Source organism: Carettochelys insculpta, chromosome 2 (genome assembly GCF_033958435.1).
Source record: "Carettochelys insculpta isolate YL-2023 chromosome 2, ASM3395843v1, whole genome shotgun sequence".
In the NCBI taxonomy this organism is placed as follows: domain Eukaryota; kingdom Metazoa; phylum Chordata; order Testudines; family Carettochelyidae; genus Carettochelys; species Carettochelys insculpta.
Window position 1 is genome coordinate 94,923,579 of NC_134138.1, and position 17,765 is coordinate 94,941,343.

The 17,765-nt window shown below is 41.6% G+C and overlaps 1 protein-coding gene across 5 annotated transcripts in view; it reads left to right on the forward strand.

Moving 5' to 3' along the window:
* ARHGAP28 (Rho GTPase activating protein 28) overlaps positions 1-17,765 on the forward strand; it is a 111,944-nt gene that overhangs the window by 55,502 nt on the left and 38,677 nt on the right. For 3 of the 5 annotated variants that reach the window (XR_012644459.1, XM_074987413.1, XM_074987415.1), the window contains exons 2-4: positions 5,942-6,144; positions 11,046-11,263; positions 17,188-17,275. Coding sequence is in view for 3 of the 5 variants with exons in the window: in XM_074987413.1 (XP_074843514.1) it covers positions 5,942-6,144; positions 11,046-11,263; positions 17,188-17,275 (509 nt within the window). In the remaining 2 variants the exon portion in view is untranslated. Of the gene's footprint in view, positions 1-5,110; positions 5,215-5,941; positions 6,145-11,045; positions 11,264-17,187; positions 17,276-17,765 lie in introns of those variants that run through there. The other 2 variants (XM_074987414.1, XM_074987416.1) reach the window with 2 other exon arrangements.

Consider the following 17,765-nt stretch of genomic DNA (forward strand, 5'->3'; position numbering starts at 1 on the left):
TTAGAATTCAGGTTTACCTCTAAGGGACAGCTTTGTGTTGGGTGTGAGGAGGAATAGAATGCTTTCTGGAACATTCAATGAGTGTTATATGCTACTCCTGGTTTGCTCCTCATGGGTTTTGTAAGAATGAGTGTGTAAGTCAGAGTGGGGGTTATATGCCTCCTCCTTCCTGTCCCTCCTTATCATTTTAGGTCATTATCCACCCCTGAAGCATTTAGAAGGAATAGTCTTTACACTCAAGGTTCAAAGACTCTTCTTGTGACTGGCTTTGACATTGAGTGCTCATTAACATAGGCAGATTCATAACTATTCTTTATTATTAGAGCACAGGCCAGGTACACTGTATTCCATATTAATATATTAGCAATATCAGCTCCTCTTTCTGAACATGTCATATAAAATCTAGTTAGAGTTACAAAGCAATCTTTTTTAGTTAACTGGTGGCAGGTAATATTTGGACACAAACATTATCGCAGAACCTCACTAATTCTTACTAACTGATGTTTCACGCTAATATTTCATAGCTCACTAGTAAAAGAGCAGCACTGACATACTGTGTATTTTATAATAAACTAATCAAGTCATGCCAGGGTCCCAGATTATTTAGCAATATGGGCTGAACCTCTCTAGTCTGGCACTCTCATCTGACAACATCCATGATTTTAGTTAGCTGGGTGACCACTTATCATGGCTATGGCCAAGTTTCCCATGGTCCCGTAAAGTTTTACAGCCACCAGTCCTGGCTCTCAGTGTTCTGTGCTGTTATTTTGCTCTAATTCACCCCTACGTGTCTTCTCAGAGCCCAGTAAGCAGTGGACGTGTTGGCAATGCTGCTAGACAATATTGACCTCCCATGGTTTGGCAAATTCTCTTGTTTGGCATCAGTCAGGTCCCAAGGGTCCGTCTGGATGAGAGAGGTTCAACCTGTAGAACTTTGCTGAAGAAAGCTGTGAATGGGATTCAGGGACCTGGTTCTGTAGGGTCTTGAGACTGGGCCCTTTGTGAAAATTGATGGTAGAAAATCCAATATTAGCAATGTTCTTGTCATGTTTGTTGTGCACTCTTGTGTGGTATTGTCAGGTACATGGTAATGTTACAAAAGGCATTTGGGTTCATTGAGGTTAGTGGGCACAATGGATCGCCTTACGTCAGGATAAATGTAAGAACCAAAGAAGCTCCTTTTTTGAAGTAAAGACTCCTGGAACAATACAAGTCACCAACACATAGCACAGGCCACCTGAAAGGCTCCTCAAAAACAGAGCTATGTGGGCAGAGAAGTTTCACTAGTTACTGTCTGATGGAAGTATATCAGTCTGTGAGCAGAAGCTCTCTGGGGCAACCAGGAACAGAGAAAGACAAGTAGAAGTTTATAGGCAGAATGCTAACCGGAAAGAGGCTTGGAATGATGGCCGAAAACCCTGCCTTTTTTTGCTTAGTTACTTTTGTGCTCCAGAAAATAAGACTTTGTGTTTATTCTTAGTAAATAAACAGGATTACATCAAATAAATAGTAGACCCATCCATTTGTCCTCCCATGGAAACAGCCTGCAAGGCCTCAAATATTTGGGTCAAAAGGCATAATAATACCAATTTTGGCCAACTTATTGCTTCACACTGTTTATCTGAGAGACATCTTGCATCAGTTGCGTGTGTTCTCTTGAAAAAAAATCTGTCTCTTAAAATAGATTTCAAATGAAACTAGTAAAGAAATGTCCATTTTCTAACATTTTATAATGAAGCTGGTTTGCAATTTACAGGGAACAATCTCATATAGCTCTTAAGTGCCCACTAACCAGGCAGTTAGAAAGGGAGAGGGGGCAGAGGTGCTTTTTTGTACATTTGTCAGAAAGTCAGAGGTTTGGGGCCGGATTAAATGTTCTCTTACAGCACTTTTTATACTGCTGAAGTCTTGCTAACACGCAGTAGATAATCTAGCTAGTCAGACACAACACTGAATACTGTATGCAACAAGAATGCCTGATGCTACAGTAATTTAGCATTTAGCATAGCAAGAGAACATTTACTCTTCCTTTTCCAATTGCCTTTTGCCATAATAATGTAATTCTCATTACTGGCAATTAACTCTTTCTTCTGTAATCAGTGATGAGTGATAGCCATTTCTTTCACTGTACCTCTCTTTACCTTCTTTGGTGCCTTTTTTGCAAGTTCTATAAATCCCAACCTTGAAAACTATCTCATCCATTTTAGTCACGTCACTGCAGAATTTGATTGATATGTAACTGTCACTTCTCTCTCCCATCATTTTCTGCGCTGTCTTTACTTCTTTCCAGAAGGTCAGGTAATAAGCTTCTCTGCTTAATTTTTGGTCAGACTGTTATCTGATCACCTCATGCCTACGCAAGAGGGTAACCAAGACAAATGAGGCTTGAACTTTGCTACTGCTACTCCTATATTGTTACTTTTTTTCAGGTGTAAGCAATAGGATCAGCTCAGTAGAGTAGTTATCTAATAGCCACAAAGAAAAGTAAGAACCCTGTCTTTGAATAAAGCAAGTGGCTGGACGTTGGGAATGAGCTGTTCCTTTTGGAATAGCACTCACACACGCTGTCCTTGCTTACTGTTTTTGGTTCTCTGTGCCTTAAATATTGAGTCTGTTCTGGTCTGGCTATGGTCTGAAGAAGTGGGTCTGTCCCACGAAAGCTCACCTAATACACCATTTTGCTAGTCTTTAAAGTGCTACTTGACTGCTTTTTGTTTTGATAGTGTATAGACTAGCACGGCTTCCTCTCTGTTACTGTCCCAAGTCAGTGCTCAGTCAGTGTCTTTCAAGCATGAATTAAAAGTGATGAACAATATAGACTTGTTTTGCTTCTCCTGGGATATTTTTTTTAGTGAAACTGGTTTGAAGAACATGTGCTAAAAAGTAAATGTAGACAAGCACTGCTATCATTTACAGGCAAAAACTTTTCCTCCAGGGCCAAAGGGCCAGGTGTATGCATCAGTATGGCAGCTAGAGGTCTACTTGAATACATTTGCTTTTAATAGTTAAGCATCAAAATAATATGAGGACCAGACCACCTGGAAGCAAGCTTCAGTTATTTACCAGTGTGTCACTGCCTAACCTTTCTTGCGATGTGAATCTTACACAGCATGATTTAATCTGAGATGAGAGAGAGAGCCTCAAATATGCAACTCCCAAGAAACTGTTCTGATTTTCAAAATTTGTTCCTTACTTTTAATTTTGTTAAGAATATATGTCATTTACTCTGCAATATTAGATATAATTGATCAACGTTGATTGTCAGATTAGACGTTGCCATGTTACTCATCTGGTTTGCATTTATTTTTTTGCATGGCAATGTTACAAAATGTCAGATTATTTGCTGTTGAAACCACCAACCCTGTTTTTTCCTAATATGGGGATGTAAGGCCTCAGTTTGAATTAGCTGAGCATTAAAGGCGTTAGAGACCAGAGATCAGACTGGTGTGATGCTCAAGAAGCGCAAGGGTCATGGTCAGTATTCCACACACTGGGAAAGCAGGAAATGTTTGAATTCCCTGACAATGACTAAAAGTCAATCCAATCCAAGCCAGCTCTGTTATCTGGGAACATGTTCTGCTGCCCCTTCAACAAGGATTGGATTGCAAGAATGAAAGGAGCATTCTTTGAAATGACTGCTCTTAATGAATTCTGGCCTGAGATATGTGCTTGATTTTTGACTAAGTTTTATAACAAAGATACTGTTCTTTGAACTGGTGTCATGGAGAAGCTCTTTTTAAACCAAAACTTCACTTGCATCTGAATTACAGAGATGGGAAAGATACTGTGTAATGAAAAATGCTAGACTGGGATTTTTAGGGTCTGGGTTTAGTTCCTGGCTCTGCTACAGACTTCTTTTGTAACCATGGGCAAGTCACTTAAACCACCCAAGCCTCAGTTGTCCATCTGTAAAATGGAAACAGTAATTGTTTGCCCTAACCCAAATTGCAATTGTTTGTCTACCTGATCTGCTTAGAGTACTTGTTCTTTTGTATAATGTGACCTGTCCCCTCATTCAGCTTGAAACCCTCTCCTGTTTAAGAGTGGGTAGAATAAAGCAGTCGCAGCTTCCTACCTTGAACATTACAGCACCTGACTGAGAACAACTCTATAAGCTCTTTGAAGCCCAATTTGCCCATCTGTCTGCAGTACAAAGTACAACAGGCACCAGTCCTTGTCTAGATACCACAGAAGTGCATCTTTTTTCTGATTTATGTTCTGTACTAACTTTTAGATAGAACATTAGACCAGACACAATACTAACTGCAGCCATTTGTCAAGCAAACACTTCATCCTTTTCCAGAGTTAAAGAGCTGAGTTTACTTGGATTGGCTATGGTGTGTTTTATTTTAATAAATAACATTATTAGGGTCCTCTGTGAGCTATTGCCACATGGTTTTGGAAGACTGTAATTATATAGTTCTTGCTGATGCATTGGAGCAGGGGAGGAGAGTGTGAATTGGGAAATAACAGGGATAGCAGTTTCCACATAGAGCCGTATAATGATTTCACTGGTGACTCAGTCATCCGAGGCTTTGTGAACTGAAACCAATAGAGATGCTCTGGGCTCTCCAATGGGCATACTCCATGGAAATCACTCAAATAGCTTTAACCACTTTGATGTCATGAATTCCCCTTGTATTTCTTGGTTGTGCCTTACCCCAATTAAACCAATAATGGCCACTCTGCGTGTCTAACCTACTTGCAGTTCATGAGAACATATATGGAAACACTGGCTACAATTTTGCTTTTCCAAAAGAGCATTTCCCCAAATCATAACTTTTGTTCTGCCTTTTGGAAGTGTTTTCTTCACTCATTTAAAAGCTGAAAATCCTTCCTTATCATCCGGCTGGTGGCAAACAGTCATGTTTGGCAAATATACCATTTGTAATGTGCATCCCATAATCAAAGGGAGACATGGGACAGCAGCTCTGCTTTGCCTTGTGTAACAACTGATAATGTCCACAGCTGGAATTTGTTGTTCCGTTGTTTCCACTGTTGATCACTAGCCTTGGGTTCAGCTCTGGGCCACAGCGCTAATCGGCTTAGACCACCCAAATGATCAGAGAGTGCTTCAGCATTCTCAGACAAACAGCCAGCACCTCAGCTCAGAACAACTACCAGTGGGAAAGAATAAATGAATTCTTTGGCATTAATTCATTTTGTTTATAAACCCCTCACGAAACCAGTGATGGGAGAGGAAAGTCTGAAAAGGTAAATACTTTTTTTGATGAAGTAAGTGAGATGTCTGTGGGGTTTAAATAAGGGGCTGTTGGCAGCATGATGACCCACTAAATGGAAGAGAAACTGTACCTCTGTTAATTCAAGTGGTGAGGAGATGGCCCTGTGGTGGAACCTTTTTCTCCATTTCCTGGGACACTTTTTCCCTGCCATTGGGACCCTCTTTCCAAATCCCACTATACAGTTAGTATTAATGATTATGTGTCTTACTGTCACACACAAAAAGGCCCAGCTCAGGGCAGGCACTCGCGCATATAGTAGCCATATGGTACATGTAAAACAGTCTCTGCCTGGATGAATTGTGGAGCAAAATAAACTAGACAGAGTAAAACTGGAAGGGGAAATTGAAGCCCAAAGAAGTAAAGTTAACTTGCTCAGGGTCACGCAGTAGAGCAGTGACAGAGCTGGGAAGAGGTGCCCACTCCACTGCTAATCAGAAGCACTTGGCAATTTTAAAAAATATTTTATGAAGGATGACAAAGAAAATCCTAAGATTGTGACTGAAAGCGCCAAATGAGAAAATTCACAGTGAAGACTGCCTACATTCTGCCCTTCATTTGCACCATTATGTCCACTGCCAACCTCATAACGGAGTGAGTTGTTGTATTGGCTGTAAGTTCCATCTCTGGGTAAGAAGATAGAATATCCGAACAACGTCAGTGATACAGTGTTTCCATTTTTAATCATTATCTCCTTCCAGAAAATCCCTCCCTCAGTGCCGAAGAATTAACAGGATGCTTTCCAATGAGTCCTTACATCCTTCCATGTTCAGCCGTTCCAGTTCCCAAGCTTCCGTGGATAGCACCTCGATGGAGGATTTCTGGTGTGAAGTAGAAAGTATCAAAGAAAACAGTGAACAAGGACAAGAAGAACAAACACTATTAGAAGTCAAGCCAGCTGATGGTGAGCATTCAAATTCCAGACGTGTCCCCCCATATTTTACTGTGACCAAATTCTTTCACTGATGCCCTGATCTCTGCTCCTCCAAATTCCCAACATGGATGCTATTAAAGACCAGGTGGGCTTGAGTCTCAAAATGTGGATTAAAACTCTGATCTCCTTTAATATCAGAGGAATTCAGATCAGATGCGGGGTTCAGATGGGGTTCGCCAACCATAGTATTAATCAAGAATCACAAATGTGCCAAAATGATACCTTGTCCAGGGCTAGCTCCCTTTCTGAATTTCATAGTCAAAACAAAGTATGTTTTCAGTAAAAGGATTTACTCAATTTTGTGTTTTCGGGTATTTGGCACTTTTATTTCTGGAGCAGAATTTTCTGAATTGATCTTACCCATGTTTCAATAAGAAATAGGAGATAAGTGAAATTGTGCTGCAAAGAGAGGAATTTAAACAAATCATCCCAAACATGAAAGAAACCAAAACTGAATCTATCTGAGGAAGAGAAGTCCAATTAATTTTTTGTTGTCTTTTAATTTCTCATGCATCTTCTCTTCTTTGTTCCCTCCAACATGAAGAAGTTGTGCCACATCCAGAAAAGGGAATTTATTTACTCTTTTTAAAATATGGATATAATTTGGATGTATCATTGTGAGGACCTGTTTTATGAGCCTTCCAAAGCAATATATCAACTAAAGAGAGATTGCTTGGGTTTGTATTTTTGGATACTCACCTTATCCAGACTTGAAAGCTTCTTGAAATTCACCCATCACTAATATGGGCCAGACTTAATATGCTACCACTTTGCTATGCCGTCTCAAAAATAAATTATGCTGGTCTTTTACCTAATATATTTGAAAAAGAAAATTTGAGCTAGAGAGTGTTTGATATTTTATGTCTGTTGCTAAAACACAAGTCTGTTAACAATCCAAAAGCAAACGGTGTTACACTATCAGAGGCTTGAGCTGACATAACATCTAAGGTCATATTTTGAAAGCACTGTACTGTGTTCTTTCAATTCAACTTTTATTGAGAATTTTGATGTTACTGGCTTACTGCTATGTTCAATGTAATTTAATTGCACTATTTAAGCACCTGAATCTTTGTGAAGTCTAGGCAACATCTGAACTGTTTCCAATTATCCTCATCCTCAGAAACATCATCATACGCTGCTCTTAACTGAAACATTCACAACTTTACAAATTACTTTGCATTCACAGGTATATCATTAGCCTGATTATGTTCTGGTCTCGTTGATTTTTGTCTCCTCTGCTTGCAATTAAAAATGGTACTGTGGGGTAAAATCCAATATATTTCTACACTGCACATACTTCTATATGTCCTGAATATTGTTGCTTTCAGAAACATGTTCAGTGAGGAAATCCTCATTCTAATTACTGAGCATTAGGAAAATATTTGTTATTGGCCCCAAAGTCCTTGAAATATTCAGTTATAATCAATTAAATTTAGATAATAGCAGCATGAAAGATTAAAACACAAGAAAACAAAAGTGAAAATCCATTAGAAAGAATAAAAATATTTGTACGTGTCTTTGAGGGAAATGGGAGGGGAAGAAAAACAGATCTTTTGAGGAGAATAATCCTTCTCTCATGATCATGTGCTTTCAGAAAGATCAGAGAACTTTTGTACCGTTGATATTAGTAACCAAGAGCAAGAGTCAAGTATCAGAGAGGTAGCCAGGTTAGTCTGTAGCTTCAAGAACAACAAGAGGTCTTGTGGCACCTTATAGACTGACAGATATTAGCCGTGTCTACACGTGCATGCTACTTCGAAGTAGCGGCACTAATTTCGAAATAGCACCCGTCACGGCTACACGCGCCGGGCGCTATTTCGAAGTTAACTTCGACGTTAGGCGGCGAGACGTCGAAGTCGCTAACCCCATGAGGGGATAGGAATAGCGCCCTACTTCGATGTTCAACATCGAAGTAGGGACCGTGTAGTCGTTGCGCATCCCGCAACTTCAAAATAGCGGGGTCCGCCATGGCGGCCATCAGCTGAAGGGTTGAGAGATGCTCTCTCTCCAGCCCCTGCGGGGCTCTATGGTCACCGTGGGCAGCAGCCCTTAGCCCAGGGCTTCTGGCTGCTGCTGCGTCAGCTGGGGATCCATGCTGCAGGCACAGGGTCTGCAACCAGTTGTAGGCTCTGTGTATCTTGTGTTGTTTAGTGCAACTGTGTCTGGGAGGGGCCCTTTAAGGGAGCGGCTTGCTGTTGAGTCCGCCCTGTGACCTTGTCTGCAGCTGTGCCTGGCACCCTTATTTCGATGTGTGCTACTTTGGCATGTAGACGTTCCCTCGCAGCGCCTATTTCGATGTGGTGCTGCGCAATGTCGAAGTTGAACATCGACGTTGCCAGCCCTGGAGGACGTGTAGACGTTACTCATCAAAATAGCCTATTTCGATGTTGCTACATCGAAATAAGCTATTTCAATGTTGGCTTCACGTGTAGACGTAGCCATTGTGGAGCATAAGCTTTCGTGGGCAAAGACCCGCTTCATCAGATGCATGGGTGGGGGTTTCAGAGGGGTATTTAAAGAGTGTCAGTTCTGGCCCTCCCTCTTACTGGGACCCCACTCTTTAAATACCCCTCTGAAACCACACACCCTCATTCATGCATCTCATGAAGCAGGTCTTTGCCCATGAAAGCTTATGCTCCAAAATATCTGTTAGTCTATAAGGTGCCACAAGACTTCTTGTTGTTCTCCAGAGCAAGAGAGTCCATTTTGAGAGCTACAGGGCTGAAGAAGTATGTCAAGTGATGAACATATTAGTGACAGCAGGGGGGGCTGAGCAGTAGCCTCACTAGTGGTACAGGGAGTCCCCACACACTGTTGTCAATAAAATGATAGGTATTCTGTGTGCCATGGAATTGGAAACTGTGTGCATGGAAGCACTGAAGGAACTAAAATGCAGGTTCTTTGCATTTTTCAGAACTGGGGTGGGGAAACTGCTATAGTTTTGTTTCAGGGCTTTACCATGAGCTGAGAAGGGACACTTGAGCAAAGCTGAATTCATAATGAGTAGTGTGAGAATTTAAGAAAATTTGAGATGGCCTAAATGACCGTGGAGATTGTCATGATCCTTAAAAAGAAACATCTCTTCCAATTACTCTCTGAGGGAAGTAGGGAGTTGTACAGTGAAGATTCTGGCTCCCTTTCAAGGTATCTAGACATTGATTTCTAAGTAGAAACAAGTGGATTATTCTTTGTGAAAATAACTTAAAAGCAAAAATGAAGATGGTTACGAGTGCTTAATTAAGCCCTTTTACCTACAGCATAAACTTATTTTGATTCATTTTATAGAGTATTTGCTTCTAAAAAATAGTTTCACTTCTCTTCGATCATCCTTTGGTTTTGTCAGTCCTACTTTGTAATTGTTTGCAAGTGCCACAACTGGGCAAATGATGAGGACAACTATCCCACTAACCTTTTGGTGACATCTAGGCAGAATGTCTTTTTGACTATGCTCACGCCAATTTTACTATATTTTCCTGGGCACTGGGAAAGCCAAGCTTTGGTTTACAAAAAACACTTCGGGTTCAGAGCCCAGTGGAACTGAATCATGAAACTGAAACAGAAGAGAATGTAGGTGGGGCAGCAATGCATGCAGATGAAAATAGAGACTCAAAAAGGAGTGAGCACAGCATGGGAATCATCAGCTACAAACTCAGGCAGGAGGCAAAGGAACAGTCATTAGTCTTATCTGTGGAAACAACCTGTTACTGGAAGTGGGTCAGTAAATTGGTCACCTGGCCATATAACACCACGATTGAGTTAGATGTGTTCACATCATGACTTGTGGAAAGGTAAGCGAAATAAACAACAAGAACAATGTCTTACATAAACCCCAGGAAGTTAATGATCTCTTTGTGCATCTAATTACCAAAATACTGTAAATTGTGTTGATCAATATGCCTAGGTTCTGGTATGCCAGGAAGGAAATTAGAGCAAATGTGGAAACGCAGGTGTGCTGTTAAGAAAATAATATGTTAGTAGAGAGCTCATGGGATAGTTCTTTTGCTTTGATAGAGAAAATTAATACATTTCCTCTTTGACAAGTCTGTTTACGTTGCCTGTATGTGAATTAAGGGTGTAGTCTCAACTGGAACACCCTATGTAGTATTGGTCGCCCCATCTCTAAAGGATATCATGAAACTGGAGGATATTACCTGCTAGCCTTCCTTTGCCTAATGGCATCATCTGTGCAGGACATTTGTGAGACTGTAAGGGGCTTCACTGATCTTCTTTAATGAGGACTGACATTTAGTGAACTTTCTAGGGAATAATGGGCAGGAACTATGCTGTCTTCTTCACAATACTCCTCAGTGGATTTGAGTGATCACTCTTCTGCTGTTCTTCCTTTAAAAATCCAGGCTTTGTTTATATAACAGGTGCTATTTCAGGATACAAAGGTATCTGGAAATAGCTGCCTGCATTTATGCAACACGCCTGTTGTCTCAAAGCAGTTTTTGAGATAATGGGCACCCTATTCCAGCATCCCCGTAACCCTCATCACATGAGGAATACAGGCATGCCTTGAAACAGGGCTTTATTTCAGCATGTGGTGCCATTTAGAAAGCGTGACATGCCAAAATAGCCTATTTCAAAATCTACTCAAAATAAGCTACACGATTTGTGTAGTGCAAATTTCGTAGCTTATTTCGAGGTTAGGGTGCTGTCTGGACATAACCCCACTGTGCAGACAGCCAAGCTGGGGATTGTTTTCAAGACTGGCAATATGTTGACAAAATGACATTTCAGTTTCTCATGTGGCCTAACACCGATTGGAAAATGAGTTTTCCTGAGGTAAAAGCTGGCACACTAAACCAGCTATGATATGTGTCTACCTACCACGTGCAAGGCATGTTAACGGTTTCACTCCTTCACAGAGGGGGAACTTGAAGCTGAATGGCTGCAAGATGTGGGCCTGTCTACTTTGATTTCGGGGGCTGAAGAAGAGGATGGGCAAGCTCTGCTGTCCACACTGACCCGCACGCAAGCTGCCGCAGTACAAAGAAGGTACAACACCTACACTCAGACTATGAGGAAGAAGAACAAACACACTGTCAGGGATGTGCGAGACATCTTTGGAGTTAATGACTCTTCTGTAAGTGGCAAAATACTTGGTAACGGAGGGTTTTCAACTTTATTCTTACTTATATTGCTGTGGCACATAAATGCCTCAATTAGGGAGCCCACTGTGCTAGGCATTGTAGAAGTAGTAAATAACAGTTCTTGCCTCAAAGAGAAAAGTCTGGACCTTTGTGATGCCATATAAGCAAGTGTGCTACCTTTTAAAAGGAACAATAAAACCAGTTAAAATAGCTGGGTCAAAGTTTCACAACTAACCTGTAATATAATGCTGCATCCGTTGCAAACCTTCTTTCTGCAGTCCACTATCAAGAGAAACATTTGCTCCTTTATATTTTGGTTACCAGGGAGTTACTTTTGTGGCAGTTGTGCACATTTTTCCTTGCTTCTGAGGTCGCATGCTATTTACCCAGCAATTCTAGCAGCGCAGTAAAACCTGTGAATTGGAGCAATAGGAGGCAAGTGTGCATAAGCAGTTAAACACCTACAGACATTTTTCTGACTGTTGCACTGGCAACCTTATTTCACTAATAAAGCAAATAAAAGCACATTCATTGCTCAGGAACGAACACTTCTTCATCCACTTGTTCCTGCTGATGGGTACAGAATTACCATTAATGTGGATTACAGCTAAACTGCCAAGCCCTGTTTTAAAAATACATAGTGGTTTATATCATTGAAAAGCAGTAAGAATCCCTTTTTTCCAGGAAATTATTCAGTCACTTCTCATTTGTTTATTTTTGTACCACGTGGTACAATAATAACTTCAAAGGTCCATTAACAAGACAAAGCACATCTGCTTCACGTTAAAATAGGTGTTCAAAGGTAAAGCATCTGGAGAATGAGCTTAGTGGCCCAGTCTCCAGTTTAAAATAGCCTCCCTGAAACCACAAGTTCATAACCCAGCAAGGCTGGCACAGCACCACGTCCTACGCGTACCGTGGTTTCCTGGCAGTAGAGTCTCTTGGTTAAGACTCCAAAATCCCAAACCTGCTTTGCACAGACAATGAAGATCTCATGGGGTTTTTATAAGATCAGGTATTTTACTTAGGCCGAATATCTATTCCCTATTTTAAAGCTCTGGGCTTCTTGTCACTTTTCACCATGAGATATTGACATATGAGTCCTCCTCTCAAACTTATTAGACGTATAGTAAAAAATGAAGTTCCTGCAGCAAAATGAAGTTTAATAACTCAAAAAAAAACCAGTCACTAGAAAAAATATGTTGTGCAAGTTCTTTTTGTTAAACAGAATGCTGGTCATAGAATCATAGAATTGGAATGGACCTTGAGAGGTCATCTACTCCAATTCCCTATACCCGGGCAGGACTAAGTATAATCTAGGTTAGTCTTTTTCTTGCATCTCACTAAAGAACTGGAGGCTCCAGAACCATGTTAAAGGCATGGTCTTCAAGTTTTCCATTTTGCAATTAGCTTTTTAAAAATTGAGCCCATGTAATTGCTCTGTATTGTGAAAGATGCAAAAATTATCTGTCCTGGCAGCCATAGTATATCTCATTCCTTCTTCCCATTAAATTCTTCAGTTCTACAGGGTATCGCCTGCATTGCAAAAACACTTATTACGTCACAGCCAGGGTGCCCTGTAGGTTGAGCATGTGGGCAGGCACTCAGGAGAGATTCAGGTGCTGTCCAGCTGATTAGCAGAGCACCCCCAATGGCCATAGCTGGCCGTATGTGTTTCTATTGGTGGTGCATATCCACACATGCCTTGGTGCACAAAAAAAACATTTATTATGCCCATGGAGTAAATTAGAGGGAACACTGGTCACAGCCATATTTCACACATTCATCTCCATTACTTAAAGAGACTAGAGGGCAGAGTTCTAAAGGACAGCCAGGCAACAAACCCCCACTGGAAGATGAATGTGTGTTGGGCTCTATTGCTGAGTGACAGTGAAAATCTCCCCCTACGTGGCTGATTGTGATGGGATTTTGAAAGACTCTTATTTATCACTTCTCCCATGATTAGGAGAAATGTAGGGAGTGAATGTTGGCAGTTTAGTCTACAATGATTGATGTGCCTGAGCTGAATTGCTGATATCAGAGAAAACATTTTTTTTTAAACGTTTGCATACTAGTCTGAGATGCAGGAGTTTTAATCACCTCTGACACGGAAAGAATTTGTCTCCCCACATAATAGTTTATGTAACAATCCACGTTAAAAGAAGAAATGCAGTCCTCATCCAGCCCTCTAGGCATCATAAACCCTAGAGCTGCCCAGAGGAGAGGGATAAAGATGGATGAGTATCTTCTACTCCTAATGATGAGGAAAAGGGTGATTAAACCAGAAGGTGAGGTTTCTTTTTATGAAGGTGATTCACTCAGCTTTGCCCAGTGGCAAGAGGAGAGGGAATACAAAGAAAACAAATACAAATTTGGCTGCATGGCTATAACCTGTAGAAGAAAAATTGTCTGTCCTGTTTTTTACCACCACCCGCAGCCCCCAACACACACAAACACACACGCTCCAACCCTCTGAAGAACATTCTGCCTTTTATCCAACTTCCAGTCTACTTTGCTGCCAGCAAGCAGGGAGTCCAACAGGCACTTGGGGGAGGAAAGAAACCTAGGCAAATTGACAGATATAATAAAGTTTTCCACCCTGCACAGAGAAGGCAAACACAGGTCTTCTAGATTCATCTGAAAACTTTTGCTTCAGTCTCTTGCATAATGAATTGGAGCTCTTAACATGAGGCTAATCTCGACCAAGACAGGCTCTGTGCACCAGGTGGGGAATATGGCACAAGGAGTCCTTGTAGCCATGCTTACAGGCCAGTCACAGCTAAAGATCTGTCACTCTACTGAGCACAGGAGCGTTCCCCAAGCGCACAAACCACCTCAATTTGAATGGCAAAAAAGTGTGGCCAACATAGCCCCATTCTGCCTCTGTTCCAGCTGGAAGAGTTGATCCAGCTTAGAAATGGAAAAAGTGCAACATCCCTTCTAGGGCAAGATGCTAAGTATGTGCCACCCAGTGAGGCTGACAGCCACTGTGGGTCCCTGGGCAAGGTGGGTGGGGGCCCCACCTCCATGGTCCAGAAAGAGCAGGGCCAAGGGCAGAAGGGGCAGTGCTGCAGCACTGCCCCTCTCCCCGCTCACAGCCACATCGAGCAACAGAGCAGCGCTAGTCCAGTGCTTCAAAGGGGCCCAGAGTTCTGGCCGCCACCACCTTTAAACAGGACTGTGCACGTCAAGCTTGACAAATCACACGCTATGTCACATCTGTCACTGTGGCCAGGTTGTCAGGGGTGTGGAATGCCCACAGCTTCCATTAAGTTTGTTAGGAGCTGCAAGTGCTCAGTGGAGCTGAAAGTCGGGCAGTTTGTTGCCTGGTACAACCTATCAGAGAAGTCCAAGTTAAGCTCAATGTTAAGGAAGTTCCTGACCCCGCACGCTTTGATAAGTAAAACGCCTCTTGATTTTTCAGAAGAGTTTTGCTCAGAGTAGTGGTAAAGGACCAAGATCATTTCTTTTTTTAAACATCACTAGCTAAACCAGAGGCTCTTGCATGAAAATGCAGTTGCACTTCCAATGCCTGAAAATATGGAGCTGTCAGACGGCAAAGGCAGTTAGCAGCATGAATAGAACGTTACCATCTCTTTAGTGTTTATGTTTCTTGGCTGCAGTGCTGGAATTAAAGTTTTGCTTTTGTGATGTGCTGATGATTTGTTTTTACCTCTTCTGTATAGTGGAAAGCTTTGAGAGGAAATGAGCGTTTCCATCTCCACCTTTTTTCTTGCAAGTCAGATTTCCTCTTCCTGTGCACATCAAGCAAGTAAACACTGGAGGCATTTTTAGCATCCATAATGACTTGATGAATAATTAACTGTAGGCCAGAATCAGGATGTCTAAGCTGAACCAAATTCTTCCTTCATTGGAACCACATCCAAGTCGATAGTCTTGCACACATATAACTGGGGGCAGAATTTGGCCCATGAGATTTAGCACATTGATTGACTGATTGTCCCACTTAGCTCCTTTTTTGTTCCTTAGTTGGTATAACAAGAAGAAACCTCCAGTAATTCCCCTCCATACACCTCCCATCATTGGTGGGAAGGTAAGAGGCAGGAATCTGATGTATCTTAGTTATTCACAGCATTGTTTATACAGGACTGTACTCAACAGATTCACATTAGAGCATTGGCAAACTGCTCTAGCGTAGGTTGGGGTCAATGCAGAGAATAGCTGAGCTGTAGCTGGGTTCTTAGTAGTCTCCCTTTCCAAAACTGTATGCCCAGCAGAAACAGGACACATTCCCTGTGTTATTTGTACTTTATGTTACCAAGGCTGGAAGGATTTTACAAATCTAATTCATGTTCACCACTTCTCATATTTGCTTGCATTTTGTGCTTCACACAGCTCAGACAGCATATCATAAAACATTTCTTTTAACCCAAGGCTTTTAAAAATCATAAAATCATGCTATCATTGTCCATTTCTCTTATTACACAGCCCTTGCTTTTTAATGGCTTATAGTTCAAAGGAAACCTGGTGACTCAAATCCTGTTTGCTATCAGGTTGGTAGCCTGTTAAGTGGACTCTCTCAGGAGAGATTTTATTCAGCTTACATTTGACGTTGTTATCCAAATAACTCCAAGGATAAGATTGTATAAAACAACTGCAACACTATTTCAGCTTTCACATGGGAAGAGGCTGCCTTCCTTTTAAACATCTGCCATGTTATATCAGTCTGAGTACTGCTCCTGTGTTCATTAGCTACAAAGTGAGAAGACTGCTTCCTGCCCCTGGGGAAGGCATCGCCTCATATTGCTGAATGTTATTCAGCAGCTTTACAAGCAACTTTGATGGGTTCAGCACCTCTCGGCTAGAAAGATGCTGGGGGGTGACGCTGACCCTCAAGGGAGTGGGGGGCATGTAAAAGCAGGGGTGTGGGAGAAATAACACAATCCTGTGGGATCCTAGCAGTACAGAGACAATGGAACTGGTTTTAAAACAAAAATTGTACCAAAGGTAACCAATTTAAACAAGTGCCGGTCTGACTGTTTATGTGTGTGTGTACACACACACACACACACACACACCCCTGTCCTTTCATTATCCCTGATGAATATGCCTTCCTGCTCCAAATTTGCCTCATGAGGTATTCTAAAGTTGCTAATCATAAAGGCAGATTCAGCATATGAAACTGTCACACTGAAAGCGAAAGCTACTCTTTGACTTTTAGCTGTTGTTTTTAATCTCTCTTCCTCTCCACTGCTACCACCCTCTCTCTCTCTTTCTCTCTCTCATACACTCACACTCACCATTATTACACAATGCACAAGCAGTCTCCTGGGCAAAACCAAGCAAAAATAAACGATAGGAAAGAAATTTTTTTTTAAAAATTGTTTGCCAGTTTCGAAGCACCTGTGTTATTCATGTAGTCCCAATTTCCATAGAATGTGGTCTATGGGAGGAAAATGCAGCAGTGTGTTTCCCGCTGGTTTGGGTCATCCATTTATTACTTGCTGAAGCTCCAATCCTGCAGGATACTGAGTGCCCTCAATTCCTGGAGACTTTCAGTGTGCAATGGGGGTGGTCAGTAATTTTCAGGAGGTGCACTGCACTTTGCAGAACGTGGCCACAGTAATTAAAAGCAAGATGAATGACAAATTGACGCGAACCTTTAACTTGCTGCACTTGTACAAGTTAATTGCAGTCATTACATAGGGGAGAACCCATTAGCTGTGCAGAGCAGTGGCAATGCACACTGACCTCAACAGGATGCACATCTGCCTGCAGCCGATTACCTGCACAGGCTGAGTGACAAAAATCTCTCCCTGGCAAATCTGAATGGATTGCTTAAACACAGTGACAAAAACACAAGCTGTCATTGATACACTGTTGATTGAGTTGTAGAAGTTTCTGTCCACGTACACTTATTTTCATTGAAGTCTGATAATTTTTCCTTGCCTGTCAGCCCACAATTGAGACAGTTCCAGTGTCACCAGTTCCATCCAATGGTACCCAGCTCCCAGGGCCGAAGCCAGCTTGGAAATCAGTGAGTTGTGAGTATGCCAACCTGCAACCAATAGTCACTTGATCCTAGAAAGGAGAGCTAACAAGTACCTTTTGGGGTTATCTGGTTAAGCTGCAGTTTTATGTTCTAACACACATTATGTGCTTCTCATTGAGATTATTATTCTTTGTTGCTAAATATTTATCTTGAGGTAGTGTTCAAAATCCCCATTTTGAATTGGGGCTGTGCTGTGCTGGACTCTTAACAAACATAGAACACAACCTGTAGTCTCCAGTCTCTGGCCCAGTCTGCTCTAGCATTCAAAATATGTAAGTAGATTCCTGGGACCTGTTACCATCATAGTGTTTTATACGTGGTTTGAACTGGGATGAGAATTTTCTAGCTCATTATAGGGGCTCTTTTGCATACTTGGCTTTATCTAATTCTTGACTCCCTCTCCTCCCCTTCTGCGCCTCTACTCTCTGATTTGCTCACCTTGATAATATTTTTTCTGATTTGTCAACCTTGATTACTATTTT